The sequence below is a fragment of the Atractosteus spatula genome, chromosome 11, assembly GCF_055471065.1.
Source record: "Atractosteus spatula isolate fAtrSpa1 chromosome 11, fAtrSpa1.hap1, whole genome shotgun sequence".
In the NCBI taxonomy this organism is placed as follows: Eukaryota; Metazoa; Chordata; class Actinopteri; order Semionotiformes; family Lepisosteidae; genus Atractosteus; species Atractosteus spatula.
Window position 1 is genome coordinate 14,935,795 of NC_142716.1, and position 18,464 is coordinate 14,954,258.

The 18,464-nt window shown below is 40.6% G+C and overlaps 1 protein-coding gene across 1 annotated transcript; it reads left to right on the forward strand.

Annotated features, from left to right (window-relative positions):
• The first annotated feature begins 3,868 nt into the window (after positions 1-3,868).
• On the forward strand, positions 3,869-18,062 carry mpl (MPL proto-oncogene, thrombopoietin receptor). Its single transcript, XM_088928035.1, has 12 exons — positions 3,869-4,043; positions 6,180-6,300; positions 7,537-7,706; positions 8,143-8,294; positions 9,061-9,220; positions 11,444-11,558; positions 11,754-11,929; positions 12,833-12,975; positions 13,414-13,573; positions 13,784-13,865; positions 14,088-14,172; positions 16,832-18,062. The coding sequence occupies exons 1-12, from the start codon at positions 3,929-3,931 to the stop codon at positions 17,336-17,338; spliced, it is 1,986 nt and encodes a 661-aa protein (XP_088784161.1). The 5' UTR covers positions 3,869-3,928; the 3' UTR covers positions 17,339-18,062.
• The last annotated feature ends 402 nt before the right edge of the window (positions 18,063-18,464 follow it).

Below are 18,464 nucleotides of genomic sequence, written 5' to 3' on the forward strand. Positions count from 1 at the left end.
TAGCAATGAATGAAGCAGCAGTTTTATCCTTCTGATATCAAGTGAGTGCATTATAAAGATGTAATTAGGATAGTCTTGCTTATCTCTTATGTTTGTTGTTTCATATCCTAGATTTTGTAGATGAAGTGCTCAATAATCTTCTTGTGTGCCTCTGGCCCTCAGTCACAGAAGCCCGTCTTGTTAATGAAAGGGAAAATTCTAGGAGAAAATGTAGTTAAGAACAGTAAAACACAGTGGTTCATATAGAATTGAAGGAGAGGATTTCAAAAGTATTTAGATCACATATACGTATAGGCCATATGCAGACTTCAATGTAGTACTGTTTTTGTATAGGAGCAAGTAAAAGTTTATTTCATGTTGAAAAGAGAAGAAAAGAAACAGGTTCTTTCCGATGAAGGCTCCACAGCCGAAACGTTGTGTTTCTTTCCCTCTCTTTTGAGCATGGAATAAACCTTTACTTCTTCCTTTGTAGCCTGCGCATGCTGACGCAGCTGCCTACTTTAACTATTTTTGTATAACCTATAAAAAGCCAGACACAATCTTCACAACACAAACCTAATAAATACAGGGTGGGCAAAAAGAGACTTGTCATGCTATTCACCTCGGGAGGAGGAGAGCCAAAGGTCCAGGACAGTGGAGATCGAAGTGCAGGGAGACAAGTGTACAAGTGGACAAAGTGGAATCTTCCTGAAAGACATTGACTTGGACAGAATTGTGGAGGTTGGAGCCCTTTCGCATCTCTTTCCTGAGGTGGGCGGTCTACAACACCCTCCCATTACCACCGAATCTGCAAAAGTGGGGTGTGAGGGAAGATCAAAGTGCTGGCTCTGTGAAGAGAGAGGTACCTTCTCTCTCTGGGGGCAGGGTGGCACTTCCACTAGGTAGTTATAGATGGCATGACAAGGCCTTGATGACACTCTTGGACATCCTGGAGAAAGAGGCGAAAAGAAACGGCAAGCTCACGGGTGATTTACAAACACAGTTGCATTTGTCAGAGAGGGTGAGAAGTGGACAAGGTCAAGGAAAATCAAGGATTCTTTCCTGCATAAAGATCCAGCATGGGACATGAGACTGGACCTTGGAGGAAGGCTGCAGTTTCCAGAGGTTGTAAAAACATCCCTAAGGCCAGATGTGGTGATGTTGTCCCCCTAAGTGAGGAAGATCATCCTCATTGAGCTGACGGTGCCATGAGAGGAAGGATGTGAGGAGGCCTTTGAGAGGAAACATGCTAAATATGAAGATCTGGTACAAAACTGCAGAGGGAAAGGGTAGCAGAGGTGTTTTTTTCCTGGTGGCGGTTGGATACAGAGGATTCCCTATTCAGTGTGGAGAGAGCTGAGAGCTGTGGGGCTGACTGGGAAGGACAGAAAGACAGCAGTTCAAAGGTTGGGAGAGGCAGCAGAGAGAGAGAGAGCCTTATGCTGGCTCTGGAACGGGAGAGAGGTGTTAAGATGGAGGACGGCAGGAGATGAGCAATAACTGGCTATCAGTGCTGATCCACCAGCAGGAGGGCATTATGGATAAGGATCAAAATGCCTGATGCAAGCTGGGTTCTATCTTGTGACATCAATTCCTGGCCAACAGCAACAGTCAACTGTTGACTAAGGAGAGCATCAGTGGATGTACATAAGACATTCACTAAGCTGTCCTTACAAATGTGAATATAACAGAGGTATTTTTTTCCCCACCAGCTGAAATATACACAGTGAAAATTAATATTATGGAAGAACTGTCAGTTGCAACAGTATAAAATAGGGGCATCCAACCCTGGTCCTGGGAACCCTCACATCTGCTTTTCACTCTGTCTGAACTCTTAAACAAATCCTTAGGCCAACTAACAGTTCGCTGAAGTTGCTTGCTTGGAACGTTTGCAGCTTCATTCGCTGTGGATCAAGTTACCTACAAAATACCATGGTTAAAAGCTTATCTCCAACATCTATAGGAACTCGAGGCAGAGAGTTAAAATAAATCGTTACTCAAGGATTCTATTGCATAATTGAAAGCTCAGCTGGAACAAAAACTAGCAGCTGGAAGGGTAATATGAGTGGATAGTGTGTATTTTAGAAAATATTTTTAAATGGAATAGTAGCACCAAATGTAATACATTTTACAGTCAAGAAAAAAGCCATAACTGATATTAAATGCATTAAATTAAATAAAATAGTTCCTTTATTGAAGACTCTGTAGATTCCTCATTGCACTTAATACACAGTGTTTACTCTTGGGAAGAAAGGACAAGTGGTTACACAGAAGAGGAGCCCTGTGTGCTCAAGACTTGTCACTTATTCAAGTGTCAGCGGGAGACCACATTTCAAATTTCTTATGCCTTGTGGTTTAAAAGTCCCTGGCCCTTTTCCTTACTGCATCTTGCTGATCTGTCAAAGGATTTCCTTAAACAACAAGCCATGGGTTCAGCCTGTCACACAGAGGAGACATGTGCCTGCTTCCTGGTGCTCTCAGCGTCTCTCTGTGTCCTGAAGAAGCTGATAGGGAGGTCGCCGAAAAAGGGCACTTCATTTTCTCATTTTAAAACTACTCTGCCATACATCACCGCCTAGTTCTGACATGTGCAACAGGAGAAGAAAATAAAGTGGCTGAAAACCTCCAGGACTGCAGGTTAAGGTTAAGCTCTTAAATAGTCTTTTCTAGAACTTAGGTAAAAAATGTTTCTCACCCTATCCCAATGTACAGTATACACTTAGCCTTACCATATAGAAGCAATATAAGCAAACCTTTGTTTGAAGAAAATGTACAAAGTGTTGCTTTATGTCATTAGGTTTGTTAAATTACATTTCTACATTTAACATTATGCGATATGTTAGAATCAAGTGTGATTTATTAGATAATGAATCATTTTTATAAACAATATTTTCTGTAATGCCCCTTTCGTGTTGTGCTCAAAAGCGCAAGACTACTTCATATTGTGTGCGAGATAAAGATGGGAAAAAGAGAACTTGATGGCTAGGAGAACAGTTCTCACGCAGGACCTGTGGTTATACTTTGTGCCTGTGGTGCACATTGAAGAAATACCAGCAGTTCAAAGGCTAACTGGTTGAGTAAAAATGAGACGTTTCCTTTTGTATTGATCACAACAGGAATCCAAAAGAGGTAAACTGAGATCCTTAAACAAAAGTTGAAACAGATACTAAGGGTCTCATTTTGTCCTGGTCAGAGGTGAAAGACACAAGCAATGACTGTATGATATTCTTACATTACGTCTGCTATGACAAAATTCACAAATCATGTCACATTTTCAATTCTGTGATCAGCCAGTTGCTGATTTAATACTGTTGTTTCTCTTGGGCATTTTCCAAAGCTGCTCGAGAGCTGCCATAAACACTGTTTCACTGCATGAAGAACATAACTTCCTTTTGGAGGCCATCAGAAACACCAGATCATTTTGCAGTGTGTCACTAGGCATCTGCCACTACTAGGGCCTTTTTCTTGGAGGCGGATCTGATTTGTGATCAAACTACTGCATTGCCCTTGGGAACAAGAAACATAACTGAATGGCAAGTTATTATGGATTGGACCGCTTGCTACCGTTCTGTCTCAGAAGTGTTGAAATAACTCGTATACAGGATCCTAGAAATCAGGCAGAATGCAGCTGAATTCTACCTGTCTTCGAAGGGCATTTTTGTCATTTTACTCCAGGGGCCCACTAAAACAGTGCTCACCCAATGCAGTTTCACACTCTCTGTACCTGGCAGTGGGGAGAGTGCGGGGCAGAGCACAGTGGCAAAGCTGTGTTGGTGGGGGGGGGGATGAGGCCCCCATTGGGCTCTTGCCTCAATCCACCAGCCACAGGCTTCCTGATCTGCTCAGCTGAGCCCTGTGAGATAATGCCCGTACGTTTCGAAAGCCTCCTGTTTCAAGCAAACAACAGAAAGAAAGTGGTGATGGGATATAGCCAGTACCTGCTTTGGCTATGGCTCCTGGGTTCGAGCTAAAAATCTGCTTTTGGATCTCTGTTTCTGTTTGGATCTGCTGGAGGACTTCGCTGGTCTCCACCTTTGAACCTGTCTCTCCTCTGATAAAGAAAGGTAAATTTTCTTTGTTTTTGTCTTGGGGACAAATTGCCTCTTGGATGTTAGTATCTCAGCATCAGAGTTCATACAATTTTCATCCTGTGGCTGCAGGACACAAACATAGCATGGGAAGGATTTTAGTTTTTCATTAGGTACAGTTTTCGCATTCCCACACATGTGCCTCATTTCCATGTAACTACAATTAGTTTGGAATTTGGTTTTTCTGATATTAAAATTAAAATTATTCTATATCAATATGATTTTGTATTATATGGATCTATAACTGCTGGATAAGCTACAAATACTACCAGAATCAGGATAGGATATAACAGGAAACTTGTGTATCGAATTATGTAATTTCTCTGTGCAAAAATATGTCTTATGGATTCTCAATGAATATCTATCATGATATAGTCCACTCATGTTACGTCTGGCAACTCTAGTATTTAATTTTTAAACTATATATGGTGAGCCTGAAAGTTTTTGATAAATTATACATTACATCACAGGGGAAGAAAGATTTTAAAAACAAAAACTGATCAAATAATAATCTAAAAAAATCAATTTTTCACTTTGTATCAATTATTCAAGATTTCTTTTTCCAAAATACATTATTTCTGGAAATTATGTCTGTTTCATGACTATCCTTTATATGCAATTAACATCACAAGATTACTCTATATTATTTTGCCTTTTCATGGTTATTGTAACTAAATGCATGTAAAATATACTGCATATACAGGTAAACATATACAGTAAGTATTTAAAATGAAAAGTAATATTTATATAAACATAACGTATCTAAATGATATATTAGATATTAATAACACACAGTAGACAGCAGACATCACATCCTTTGTTTTGAAATTCAAAATACACAATGAATATACAATAACAAAATATCTTGAAAATATAAATATATAAATATATATTATATATATATAAATATCTAATATCAGGATTTTCTCAACTACTGAACAGCAATTATGTAGTTACTATTAATGTTCTGACATGTTCTATTCAGTACTGCACAGTAATTAATTTGATATAATCATATAATGATTTTTAAAAATCTAAAGATTTTACAAATAAAGGAGAGTACTACAATATAAAACACCGTCTTTTCACAACTTGTAACTGAAATGATTCAACCTTCTTAGATGGAAGACCATATAAACCACTGGCAGTACCAGAGAAGAGGAAGATAAGGGCTATTTTCTACCACACCGCACTTGCATCAACAGAGGTGCTGGAATCCTAAAAGGCCGAAACTACAAGCTGAACTATTCAGTGATAACAGAGGTCACAAAGTGGGCTACAAACCCTTTGTAGCCACAAATTGGTTGTATTGTCAAAAAACATACATGTAATCAGTTCTGCTATATATTTTAATGTTCATGAAACATGTTTTCACAGTGCAAATTTGATACAGTATAATGCAATTTATTACTGCCACATTTTTGTCACAAGATTTATTGTTGGTTGTAACACGTATTTCAAAGCAAAGGATTAGATACTATTAAAATATTGAAGCTTGGCCAAACCAAAGAAGACCTGTTTACATCTTATATTTTAACCTTATATTTTAAATCCCTAGATAATTATAATCATTTAGAATGTTACCAAAACCCAAACCCTCTGACTTTTTTTTCCAGCTGAGCTCCCAGTTACCTCCTGGATCTAATTCTTGTTTTAATTAGATCTTTAGAGTCTTTAAAAATTGGTAACACTTCAAAGAAATGAAGTGAGCAAAAGAAGTGAAGAGAAATGAGCAGTGAAAAGTGGGTCAAAATATTTAATGCTGAGTAGCAAAACAAGTGGAAAATAATAGGATATGATATGAAAATCAAGTATTGGTGGTTTTCTGATACCCAGCCTTATTTTTCACGATGAATCTCTGGGATCTTTCAAGAAATAGTTGGACGAAACTCAGAGCAGAGGCTGCTGATATTCATACAAGGTTGTATAATCTGTGTCTTTCCTTTTAAAGGTTTTTGAGAACCACAATTCACACTTCTAAATAAGGTGCAAAGGATTCCACTGACCTACTAAACACAATACCCAAATCTATTCAATTACTGTAAAAGCCTGAAGATGTCACAATTCAGTGCTTTCAGTGTCTCTCACTGCCCACCATCCTCTTTCTAACAGCTTCTTTGCTCCTCGCTGATGATCAAGACCCAAAATGCTTCACTCGGACAGAAAGTGATTTCACTTGCTTTTGGGAAGGCACCAGCGATTCTACCTATGAGCTCTATTACAAAACAGAAATGTAAGTATGGGAGGAATATTGATAAAATCCTCTTACCTGACTGGCACTGCAAGACAGTACTAGATGAAAATATTACAAATAGAACAATTCTATAGTGATCTGCAAACAGGACATACTGTACAGTATATACTGTACATTAAACTGTTAGTCGTGTTAAATGTGGCACATCCTATGTATAACAAAATGCCTTACTGTGGCTGTAATGTTGAAAATGGCTCAAACATATGTAAATAGGAGGAAAGCAAAAATATGTGCTTAAACAAAACTGGAAGTCACAAATGAGGTCAAGAAGTATTGATAACAAAAGATGACTTTACATATAGATTCCTATTCATTTAGCTATGTAGACTTTAATGTATTTTTCAAGAAAAAAACTGGCAAATTTGTTTTCAAAAAAGGAGCACACAGGCTAGGCAAAAGAAAGGGGAAAGGGGGGATCAAATAAAGATAAGAGATAACGTCTGACTATCCTCTTGCAATTTGTGTAGCAGCTTATAAAATGGAGCCCTGCTGTACTTTTTTTCATGAGAACAACATCATCAAAAGAATGCAACAAACTACAACCTCAGTGTAGCCCAACCTCCACCCAAGCAATGATGAAAGATTTTTTGACTGCAGTCGCACACACCAGCAAAATGTATAGACTGTATGATTAGTTTTAATCTCATGGTCTGACATCAACTAAAAAACGCAATGTTTTCAAGTTAAAGCCAGTATCTCTTAAAGATCTTGCAGTATAGTTTCATCAAGAGGGGTATAAACAATGTAAAAAATACTTCTCCCTGGATTACCATACAGATTGGGTTTTTATTTCTACTAATCATTCTCATTTAAACATCTTGCACACTTTTCTCTGTGGACATGAAAGCCTGATATAGTGTACACCCACATGTCTGACAGACCAGCCCTGAACTATGTGTTTTGTTTGAGACAAAGCTCTTAAGGAGTACAAAACACATATTCAGTATATGGGGCCACAATAAGAGCAGCTTTGAGGCATGCCAGCGCAGAACTTAAGCACACAGTTTTACATCCTGCCCTGTTTTTTGCAGTCCTTCTCATTGTTCCATTCTGCTTTGGGGATGGATCTTTCATTCACAAATTTCAAGTGAAGAGGTCCATTAGCCTTAACTTTACAAGCAGTTGCACGCGTCACTGTTGTTTCCAATTTCGAAGGGTTTTAATTGAGATGCGGGAGCACCTCCTCATTGTCATGTGGCATCTCCTCTTTTAAAGCGAAGAAAAGAAATGTGCTCTCACGCAGCAGAGGGATCGGAACACACTGCTTCATGTTTGTTCCTTCCCCGCCCATGATGTCTTTCTGTTCACTGTAATGCACATCACAGTTGTGGACTGCAGCACCAACAGCACTATCTACACCAGAAACGTCAGCGTTGAAAACCAAGGTCAGTGCACGCGCTGAGGAACTGAAATCCTGAGCTGCAGTTAGTTGCAAGGTGATCTGTTGAACTCTGTATGGAACAAAAGAAATAGGACAGCAATAGGAGAAATGTAATTCATATACTCCTTAAGGGCACAATTTAGAGAATTTTAAAGGAGGATGAACTTTGGCTTTTATTTCAATACGAAACTGAAGTGAAGAACGTATTTCGCTTTGCAATAATATTTGATTAGTGTGAGACTCTGATTCTGTGACTCTGTTAGGATATGATGGAAGTCATCTAGAGCGGAAATGTCATTCAACAACCGAGAGTAAGAAACTCCAAATGCTGAATACCTTTTTTTCTGCTATTACTGTTTACTCATGAAGTTCCTTTATGGCTATGAAGCAGGAAACATGACTTAGTTCACAGTTTTCCTCCCATTTTCCTCTTTTTTCAGTTCTATCTGATCCTCCTGCGAATGTCTCACTTGTCCAGAATGGGAAACCACTGCAGCTCAGGGTGTCATGGAACGCCCCTGCAGCTCAATACAGAAAAATGCTGTATGAGATCAAGTATGCTCCTGCCAACTTACAGCAACAAACTAGAAGGGTAACAGAAAGCATTTGTTTTTTGTATTCCTTTTCATAAGGTCTATTGAAGCTAGATGAAATATCATTCAGCTCTTATTATATTGTACCTAAAAAGTATGGTACACTTATAGCAAGCCTAATTGTACGATAATACAAAGTGCCCAAGGTCGAGCTAATGATTCATTGCTCTCAAATGGTACAGTAAATCTCAATGGTACATTACATCTTTAACGTACTAATGAAACACTGTCAGCATCAAGATAAATTTCCACATCACCAATCATGTTAGTAACAAAAGTAAAGAAAAGTTAGACCTAAAAAGATGGTTGAAGTAAGCTTTGGATGATTACGCCAGAGGTCTTTTAGGTCTAACAGCTTTAGGGTGCATCCCGACAAAATCCCATCTGGGATCTGCAGTACATAAAGGAGTTCCATTCCAGAGATTTAATCTCTAAATGTTTCATTTGAAATGAATGCATGGTGGTAACCTCCTGCCTCTACGACCCCCAACACATTCAGAAATCAACGACCAGTGAGGTCCTACCAGACAGCTCCAGACTGAAGGCAGCTAAAATGGGATTATTTGCTTTCCCTGACATTCTTTCCTAGGTGGGTCAACGTACCAGCATGGAGAATGAGACTTCCCTCACCTAAACGCCAGATGTCACATAAGAATCAACACTGTGCCTAAATTACTCATTTTACCTGCTGAAACACTCTGCATTTATTTACAGCTCCTTGGTTAGTGTTGTCATGTCACATTGCTTTGTGTCTGTATTTTCAAGGTAAACATTTCAAAGTCCAGAGCTTACAATCTGGTGGGCCTGATCCCAGGCGAAATCTACAGCGCCCAGGTTCGTGCTAAACGTCATGACGACTACAACAGGGGAGTCTTCTGGAGTGAGTGGTCTCAGCCTGTCAGTGCAGTGGTTCCTCAGCATCCAGGTAGGGAAATCCTAGCATAAAGTTCAGAATGTTTTTGTGTCATCAGCTGACAGCCATTAACATTCCTTTATCCTTTATTTAATTTAACTTATCTAGTTGTAAATTATGAATTAGTTTTAATAAACAATTAATACATTTCTAATAAGAAAGCAGCCATATCACCCTGCAATTCACAACTGGCAACCTACTGAAGCTAAGCAGGAGTGAGCCTGGTCAGTATCTAGATGAGAGGCCTCCTGGGAAAGCTAAGGTTGCTGCTGGAAATGGTGTTAGTGGGGCCAGTAGGAGGCACTAAGCCTGTGGTCTGTGTGGGTCCTAATGCCCCAGTATAGTGACGAGGTCCTGACTCTCTGTGGTCATTAAAAATCCCAGGGTGTCTCTCGAAAAGAGTAGGGGTGTTACATCATTGTCCTGGCCAAATTTCCCCTTGGCCTATACCGATCATGGCCTCCTAATAATTACCATCTATGAATTGGTTCCATCACTCTGTTCTCCTCCCCACTGATAGCTGATGTGTGGTGAGAGTACTGTGTGCACTATGGCAGCCATACACATTGGTAGTGATGGAGGGGAGTCCCCATTAGCTGTAAAGTGCTTTGAGTGGAGTGTCCAGGAATTAGTAATAATAATAATTATTATTATAAGAGATGGTTAATGCATTTGAGCGAACCAATTATCAAAATTCTGGCAGAAGTAACAGACTGTCAGACATGAACACTCTGTTGAACAGTACACCTCATACAAGACTGCCATTGCCATAGAGATCCCAGTAGAGATTCATATACACTTACACACAGAACCTCATGACACAAACCACACAGGGTAGCAGGAAAGGCACGTGCTGAAAACACATTGAGACAGCAGGGAAACACAGGGTGGGTATAAATAGAACTGGGGTGCTGTCAAGTACAAACACAGGCCAACTCTGTACAAAAAATCTAGGTTCACAAATACATTTCCCTGAATGCTAATAGTTGAGTTGAAGTTACAAAGCGAATGAATAGTCCTGAGGTACAGTATGGCCAGGTGCCCAGGAGGAGATAAGATCAGGATTTTGGGGGTGGTGGGAGTGGTGGTCCTGAGCCCACTCTTTTGAAAAAAGAGGTAATGATTACTGTATATGTCGTTCCATCCATCCATTTTCTAACAGCTTTAATAATAATTACTTACACTTATATAGCGCTTTTCTGGACACTCCATTCAAAGAGCTTTACAGGTAATGTGGACTCCCCTCCACCACCACCAATGTGCAGCCCCACCTGGATGATGCGATGACAGCCATCGTGCGCCAGAACGTTCACCACACATCAGCTATTAGTGGGGAGGAGAACAGAGTAATGAAGCCAGTTAATAGATGGTGATTATTAGGAGAACATGATTGGTAAGGGCCAATGGGAAATTTGATCAGGCGCCAGGGTTACACCCCTACTCTTTTCGATAGTAAAGCCCTGGGATTTTTAATGACCACAGAGAGTCAGGACCTCAGTTTTATGTCTCATTTGAAGGACGGCGCCTTTTTTTTACAGTATTGCCTCCCCGTCACTATACTGGGGCATTAGGACCCACAAGACCGCAGGGTGAGCGCCTCCTGCTGGCCCCACTAACACCTCTTCCAGTAGCAACCTTAGTTTTTCCCAGGAGGTCTCACATCCTGGTACTGGCCAGGCTCACACCTGCTTAGCTTCAGTGGGTTGCCAGTTGTGAGTTGTTGGATGATATGGCCAGTGCAACCATTATCCAGTGCAGAGTCACAGGGGAGCTGTGTAATGGGCACAAGGCGGGATACACCCTGGATGGGATGCCAGTCTTTTGCAGGGCACACACAGAGAAACAGGAATACTCATTAACACCGGGACCAGTTTTCCAAGCCAATTAACCTACCAATCATGGAATCATGGGGAGTACATACAAACTCCATGCAGGTAGCACCGCAGGAAATGCTAACCCCTGTGCCACAGAAGGTTTCAGAAGGAGCACACATCTATTTATTAATGGGATCATCTCAGACCAGTGATTTGAGTACCGCCCAGAGCCCATAGCTGTCATCATTAATAATGATGATCATTAATAATTCATCACAAGTTGTATGCACTGAGCCAGGGTCAAATGGATCCTACTTCTCCTGAGAAAGTACACACATTGCCATTCCTGACTTCTAGGCAGTGTACCTTAAGAAATGGAGTTGAAGCTTCCTTAGAAATTTCAATGTGTTTTACTTGTCAGATGACATCAACCTGCAGTGCCACAGCCATGATCTCAGGAACATCAGATGCCAGTGGAGAGACAAAGAGGCAACGAGAGACACTCACTACACTCTTTATTACAAACAAAGTAAATGGTAGGAGCTTCATGCTGCATTAGCATTTAAATATTCATCCTACGTCTTCTCCACACCATGAATGATCGATCAGTTGCTATTAGATCTTGTCTTAACCCCCAATTAGTATTTGCCCAGTAACTGGCTCCTAGTTTCTTAATGTGCTCTCAGCATTCAGTATTAACAGGGCCTCTTCCTCCTCCTTCTCTTTCCCAGCAAGGGCACACATGTCCAGAAGAAGTGCGTGCAGAATAAGACGACCTCGGATGACCCCATCGCCCACTGCACCTTTTCGGGAGAAGAATCCTGTGACATCACGGTCACTCTGCAAGCCAGCTCAACACATCGCAACCGGACGTTCTATACAGAGCCTTTCAGGATGAATGGCATAGGTAAGGCCGGGTGCATGGCTGTGATCGAAGGAGATGTTATTATCAGCAGAAATCGGGTTAGCTACCATGCATTAAAAATAGATACTGTTTTAGTATATTAAAAATATCAAGGGCTTATTATAGAGCTCATTTCGACAGAAAACATAAAAAAGTGCTTCAGTGGGATATCGGATGCTTCAACCGTTGTAAACCGTTGTAAGGTGGATGCTGCACATTGGTGGTTACCTGTAAAGCGCTTTGAGTGGAGTGTCCAGAAAAGCCCTATATAAGTGTAAACAATTATTATAATTAAACATGATGCAGATATCTAAACGAAGTTACTGATGAATGAACTGACAAAACTCTATTTGATTTGCTTAGTAGTCCACGTCTCTAAGTCCTAGAGGGCCTAGTGTCTTCTAAAATTTGTTCGAACCTAAGTTATTGAACAATTAACCTCATTATTTCCTTAGTTAGACATATTTTTCTAGTTTTTTTTTTCATTTAATTAAAGGTCTTGTCCCAAAAAAACACATCAGAGACTGGTTAGAAGTATTATAGAAATGTAGTTACTGAACAAATTAGAGCAACTCTTTAACTAAGAGTCTGGGTGACAAAAAAAAGGAGAGTACATCAGAACATCCAGGAACTGAAGCCCCTGGGGTCACCTAAACAAGGGATTGTGGGTGTAGAAAAGAAACAAATAATTTGGCTCACTTAAAACTGACTGATGGATGAATTAAAACTGAATACTAAATGGGTTTATTTTGAAACCGAGAAAGTGGAGGAAACCTTGCACCGGACCTTCGCAAGTTCTTCTTTTCAAGTCTTTCACATGTTTTTGTCCCCTGATTTACTAAGTAAGGGACTGGCAGGTAAGGCCTTTGCTGCCATGGTAACGGAGTCCTGTTCTTTTGTCATCAGTCCGCACCGACCCTCCGAGGGCCCTGACAGGGGGGATCCGGACAGGGTGGGTTTGGCTACACTGGGAACCCCCCCTGATACAGCTGGCCGACCAGCTGCTCTACGAGGTTCATTCCTCTCTGTCGGCGGACTTGCAGAGAAAGGTAGGGCAGGGTTCCGGTGGAGGGGGAGCCCCTCAGGTTGTCATTGGTATCAAGCTAAACTTTAAACCAATCAAAGAGATATGCAATATCTCTTTCAAAAAATGTATCGTAACTATCTTCTCCCTTATCTTGCTGCAACACGGTTGCACTGACTTCTTGGTTGGTAAAATGTTGTCTGTCATTGTGTTGTTATGTTGGGTGTGTGCCATTAAACACATTTCCCCAATGGGATAAAATGGAAAAAAAATCAACAGAATCTGTTAACCATCAGTCCTATAAATCAAGCTTCAACGTGAGCCAAAACTCAGCCTGAAAGAGATAGCACTCTTTACCTTAAGCAAGTACCACCTTGCAACTCCTATGCATCTTACTTGCTTTTTTAGTGTGATTAGAAATGAAGTACTGAAGCATTGCTAATTGCTTTCCTACGTTTTACAGCTAACAGCCCTGGAAACCTCCAACACCAGTGCCCTGTTGGATTTGCCGGCTGGGAACACGTATGACATATGGGTCAGGGCCAGGCCCAATGGGCACAATTACAGTGGCCCCTGGAGCGACTGGTCTGAACCGCTTACTGTGGCAGTCCCCTCTCGCCTCGGTGGGTCTGCAGTTACAGTACACCTCACTTACAACCTGCTAAATTTGAAAAAAATTCCAGATATTTCTGTTGATTTCATTGATTGGTGACCTCCTGTTTGACTGATACAGTTTTTGGTTTTGTATGCTCTATTATCCATTTTTGAACATCCGTGTACTGATAGTTTCAGTACAGTGCACTGTTGATGTTTTTTGTCTTACACATTTTCAGGATACCTACTGATGGCATTCATCCCTTTAGTGTTGCTTTTGATAGCAGCTGTGCTAATTGCTACATGCTCTAAATGCTTAAGGTAAGTTCCCAGCTCCTTAACAGCATGTTGTTCTCTCCAAATTCCAGTACAGATTCCACAGCACATGGAACCAAAATATTAAATTATCCATTTGTTTTTCAGTGCCCTTCTATTATATAATTTACCCCCACTCCAAAGATTCTAAATTAAAAATGAATAACATCTTGCTTTTATGTGTTTCTCACAGTCTAAAGTTAAATAATTCTCATTGTTTCTCTGCAGAAAGATCAAACTGCTGCTTTGGCCACCAGTTCCAAACCTTGACAAAGTGCTGGAAAGTTTCCTGATGGAGATCAACAAGCAGTTGGTAAGATAACAGGAAAACAAGAAAAAAAATAGCTGCCATCTTACATCAGACTTTTAAAGCAGTGCTCTTCATGTCCATACAGCCAAGATAAATACAGCAGACTTTAACTTTCGAGAATGAGGCCTAACCTGGCAAAACCAATTGCTGGACCTGTCAAATACCAGACCAAAACCTAGACCAGGTCTGGGTATGTTGAGACTGAAACTAAGACCAAAACTGATCCTATCAAAATCTAAATTGTATCCAAAACCAGTATATTTTATTTGAGACCCATGTTGAACAATTTAATTCTTGTAAAAATAACATTAGGAAATACCTTAAAAAAGTTATTGACCTTGACAAAGAACATAAAGCACAAACTACCATTTTAAACAAGAGCAAAAGAGTCTTTGTTTCAGACACTTTTACTTTAGGACAGGCATACACATCACTACGTTCTGAGTTTTTTAACATATTACAGGAAATTTATTTTGTGGCAGAGGCAAGGGCTTTTAGAATACATCCTTACATGGGATAGCAGTGTGAAACCTTATGGTATACGCTCAGCAGGTTATGTCTGGGTGCGAATTTAGTAAAAACAAAACTATCTGGGTAGAAATGTGAGGTAACACAGAGCTGTCATGAATAAGACCCTAGTGTCTTGTGCTGAGCAGTACCAAGACAAGACCAAGTCCAGACCTGCTGAAATCAAGACCATGACCTCAGGCAGTAAAGCCCAATCACATACTTACTCTGATAAACCAATAACACTCAGGTCTCGGATATACAGTGCCTTGCGAAAGTATTCGGCCCCCTTGAACTTTTCAACCTTTTGCCACATTTCAGGCTTCAAACATAAAGATATAAATTTTTTATTTTATGTGAAGAATCACCAACAAGTGGGACACAATTGTGAAGTGGAACGAAATCTATTGGATTTTTGAAACTTTTTTAACTAATAAAAAAATGAAAAGTGGGGCGTGCAAAATTATTCGGCCCCTTTACTTTCAGTGCAGCAAACTCACTCCAGAAGTTCAGCGAGGATCTCTGAATGATCCAATGTTGTCCTAAATGACTGATGGTGATAAATAGAATCCACCTGTGTGTAATCAAGTCTCTTTATAAATGCACCTGCTCTGTGATAGTCTCAAGGTTCTGTTGAAAGCGCAGAGAGCATCATGAAGACCAAGGAACACACCAGGCAGGTCCGTAATACTGTTGTGGAGAAGTTTAAAGCCGGATTTGGATACAAAAAGATTTCCCAAGCTTCAAACATCCCAAGGAGCACTGTGCAAGCGATCATCTTGAAATGGAAGGAGTATCAGACCACTGCAAATCTACCAAGACCTGGCCGTCCCTCTAAACTTTCAGCTCAGACAAGGAGAAGACTGATCAGAGATGCAGCCAAGAGGCCCATGATCACTCTGGATGAACTGCAGAGAACTACAGCTGAGGTGGGAGAGTCTGTCCATAGGACAACAATCAGTCTTACACTGCACAAATCTGGCCTTTATGGAAGAGTGGCAAGAAGAAAGCCATTTCTCAAAGATATCCATAAAAAGTCTCGTCTAAAGTTTGCCACAAGCCACCTGGGAGACACCCCAAACATGTGGAAGAAGGTGCTCTGGTCAGATGAAACCAAAATCGAACTTTTTGGCCACAATGCAAAACGATATGTTTGGCGTAAAAGCAACACAGCTCATCACCCTCAACACACCATCCCCACTGTCAAACATGGTGGTGGCAGCATCATGGTTTGGGCCTGCTTTTCTTCAGCAGGGACAGGGAAGATGGTTAAAATTGAGGGGAAGATGGATGCAGCCAAATACAGGACCATTCTGGATGAAAACCTGTTGGAGTCTGCAAAAGACCTGAGACTGGGACGGAGATTTATCTTCCAACAAGACAATGATCCCAAACATACAGCAAAATCTACAAAGGAATGGTTCACAAATAAACGTATCCAGGTGTTTGAATGGCCAAGTCAAAGTCCAGACCTGAATCCAATCGAGAATCTGTGGAAAGAGCTGAAAACTGCTGTTCACAAACGCTCTCCATCCAACCTCACTGAGCTCGAGCTGTTTTGCAAGGAAGAATGGGCAAGAATTTCAGTCTCTCGATGTGCAAAACTGATAGAGACATACCCCAAGCGACTTGCAGCTGTAATCGCAGCAAAAGGTGGCTCTACAAAGTATTAACGCAAGGGGGCCGAATAATTTTGCACGCCCCACTTTTCATTTTTTTATTAGTTAAAAAAGTTTCAAAAATCCAATAGATTTCGTTCCACTTCACAATTGTGTCCCACTTGTTGGTGATTCTTCACATAAAATAAAAAATTTATATATTTATGTTTGAAGCCTGAAATGTGGCAAAAGGTTGAAAAGTTCAAGGGGGCCGAATACTTTCGCAAGGCACTGTACATTCCATGTTAGATTACAAAGAAACATTCTGTATAGCTAGTAGGGAAAAAGCCAAAGCAATTGTTTGATAGCACAATTTGGAATTTTATAACCAGAAAATGCCCTAGCACCTTGACTTTAACCATTGGAAGAATACAAATAAAATTTCAACTGAACTAATAAGCAAGTTTGTATTACCTAAGCAAGTGCACAGGATGTTAGTTTTTAAAGCTTCATAAAGACTTGAGAGTTCAAGCTCAATCTTTTTAATTGTGTTACAGCCACCGCAGTCATTTAACGACAAACTCTGCGATGATGAGATCACTTCCTCCCCTGTGGAGATAGTGTCCGAAAAAGAATTCCAGGATTGCATGAAACTGCGAGGGGATCAACCTTCTCCTCCCTTCATTGCTCTCGGACATGGCCTGGGGTCTCCATCAGAGGGGAAACCTCAGGCAGACTACATTGACCACCTAAACACCACTGAAGACTACGTAGTCCTCGACACAGAGAACTTCATACGATGTCTCCAAGGCAACGAGTATGTGTATGAGGAAGAGAAGCTGCTGGGCACCTGCTTCACCCACAGCAATCCCACGCTGCAGTGTGAACCCTGCCTCTGCACCTTCCAAGGACCCCCCCAGTCTTCAATCGAAATCCTCAACCACTCCTATCTCCTCCTGGCCAAGTCCCAGTCCGACATCCAGGCCGAGCTGGAGCTCTTGGAAACAGCCAACCAGTACACCAACCTGAACCCAGCAGGAGAGGTGTTGTCACAAGCCAGCTGACTTGATCAAAAACTTGCAAAGTTCTTAACTCTGTCACAGATGCTCTGGGCACCTCCAAGTCTCATCCGGTTAACATGGGGTAAATGTTCTGAAACAACTGTATTGGCTGTTGTTTTAAACCTCTAGCCATGGTTAAATAGCTTTGGCGCTCTAAGAAGCGGCTTTATTTGAGGCTTCAGGTAATCCAAAGACTTCCCTCAGTGACGTCTACTCAACCTTGTGGAGAGGGTAGGAGAGGATACTACAAAAGTTCTATACCAGAGCAGAGTCAGCCACTGTTACCATCAGGATTGCCCTTATCCTAACAGAAATTACATGAGTAACATGGTTTGACGAACACAGCAGTTAACAGATGCACCAGATGTCAAATCAAGATGCTACTGGTCATGGGACAGCCTGAAAGTTTAGGCACAAGCTACTCTGATACGATTCTAGCAACATGTGCACTCCTGGAACTTCAGCAGAACTGTAGGGTTTTTAATATGTGGACCACAGGTCAAATGTGTTTTATGTAAAAACAATTGTTATAGGTTTAGAGTTTATACTATTGTTATTTTCTAGCTATTATTTTCCTTCCCTGTTTATATGGGTATCACACTGTAAAAAGTCTGAGCTCCAATAGGTGTAGGGGAAAAACAAATCAAATATTTTTTTATTCCTTTGGATACTGCCAAATACTGAAAATGTCAAATACCTTTTAAATAAACTATATGTAGTGACAACAGAAGCATTCCTAAGTACTTGATAAAACAGCAAAAATATTACATTAAAAATACTCAACATAAAATGTTGCACACACTTAAAAGTAAAGGATTTTGCCTACTGATAGTAAGTTTAAAATCTGCACAAATCATACACGATCTGAAACGAAAATGAACCAGCTCAAACTCAATACAAGATTGGTGCAAAAGGCAGATCTATAGGAATGATCTGAATTAGGGGAGGCACATAGCGAGTTACTTCGCATTATGAGGTGTCGTTTAGGCCATTATTCAAACTTTACCTCTCATACACACACAAATTGCTCTCACATACACACAAAATGCTCTCACTCTCCATTTTACCTCTCGCATTCATATAAAATGCTCTCACACTCTCCATTTTACCTCTCGCATACACACAAAAT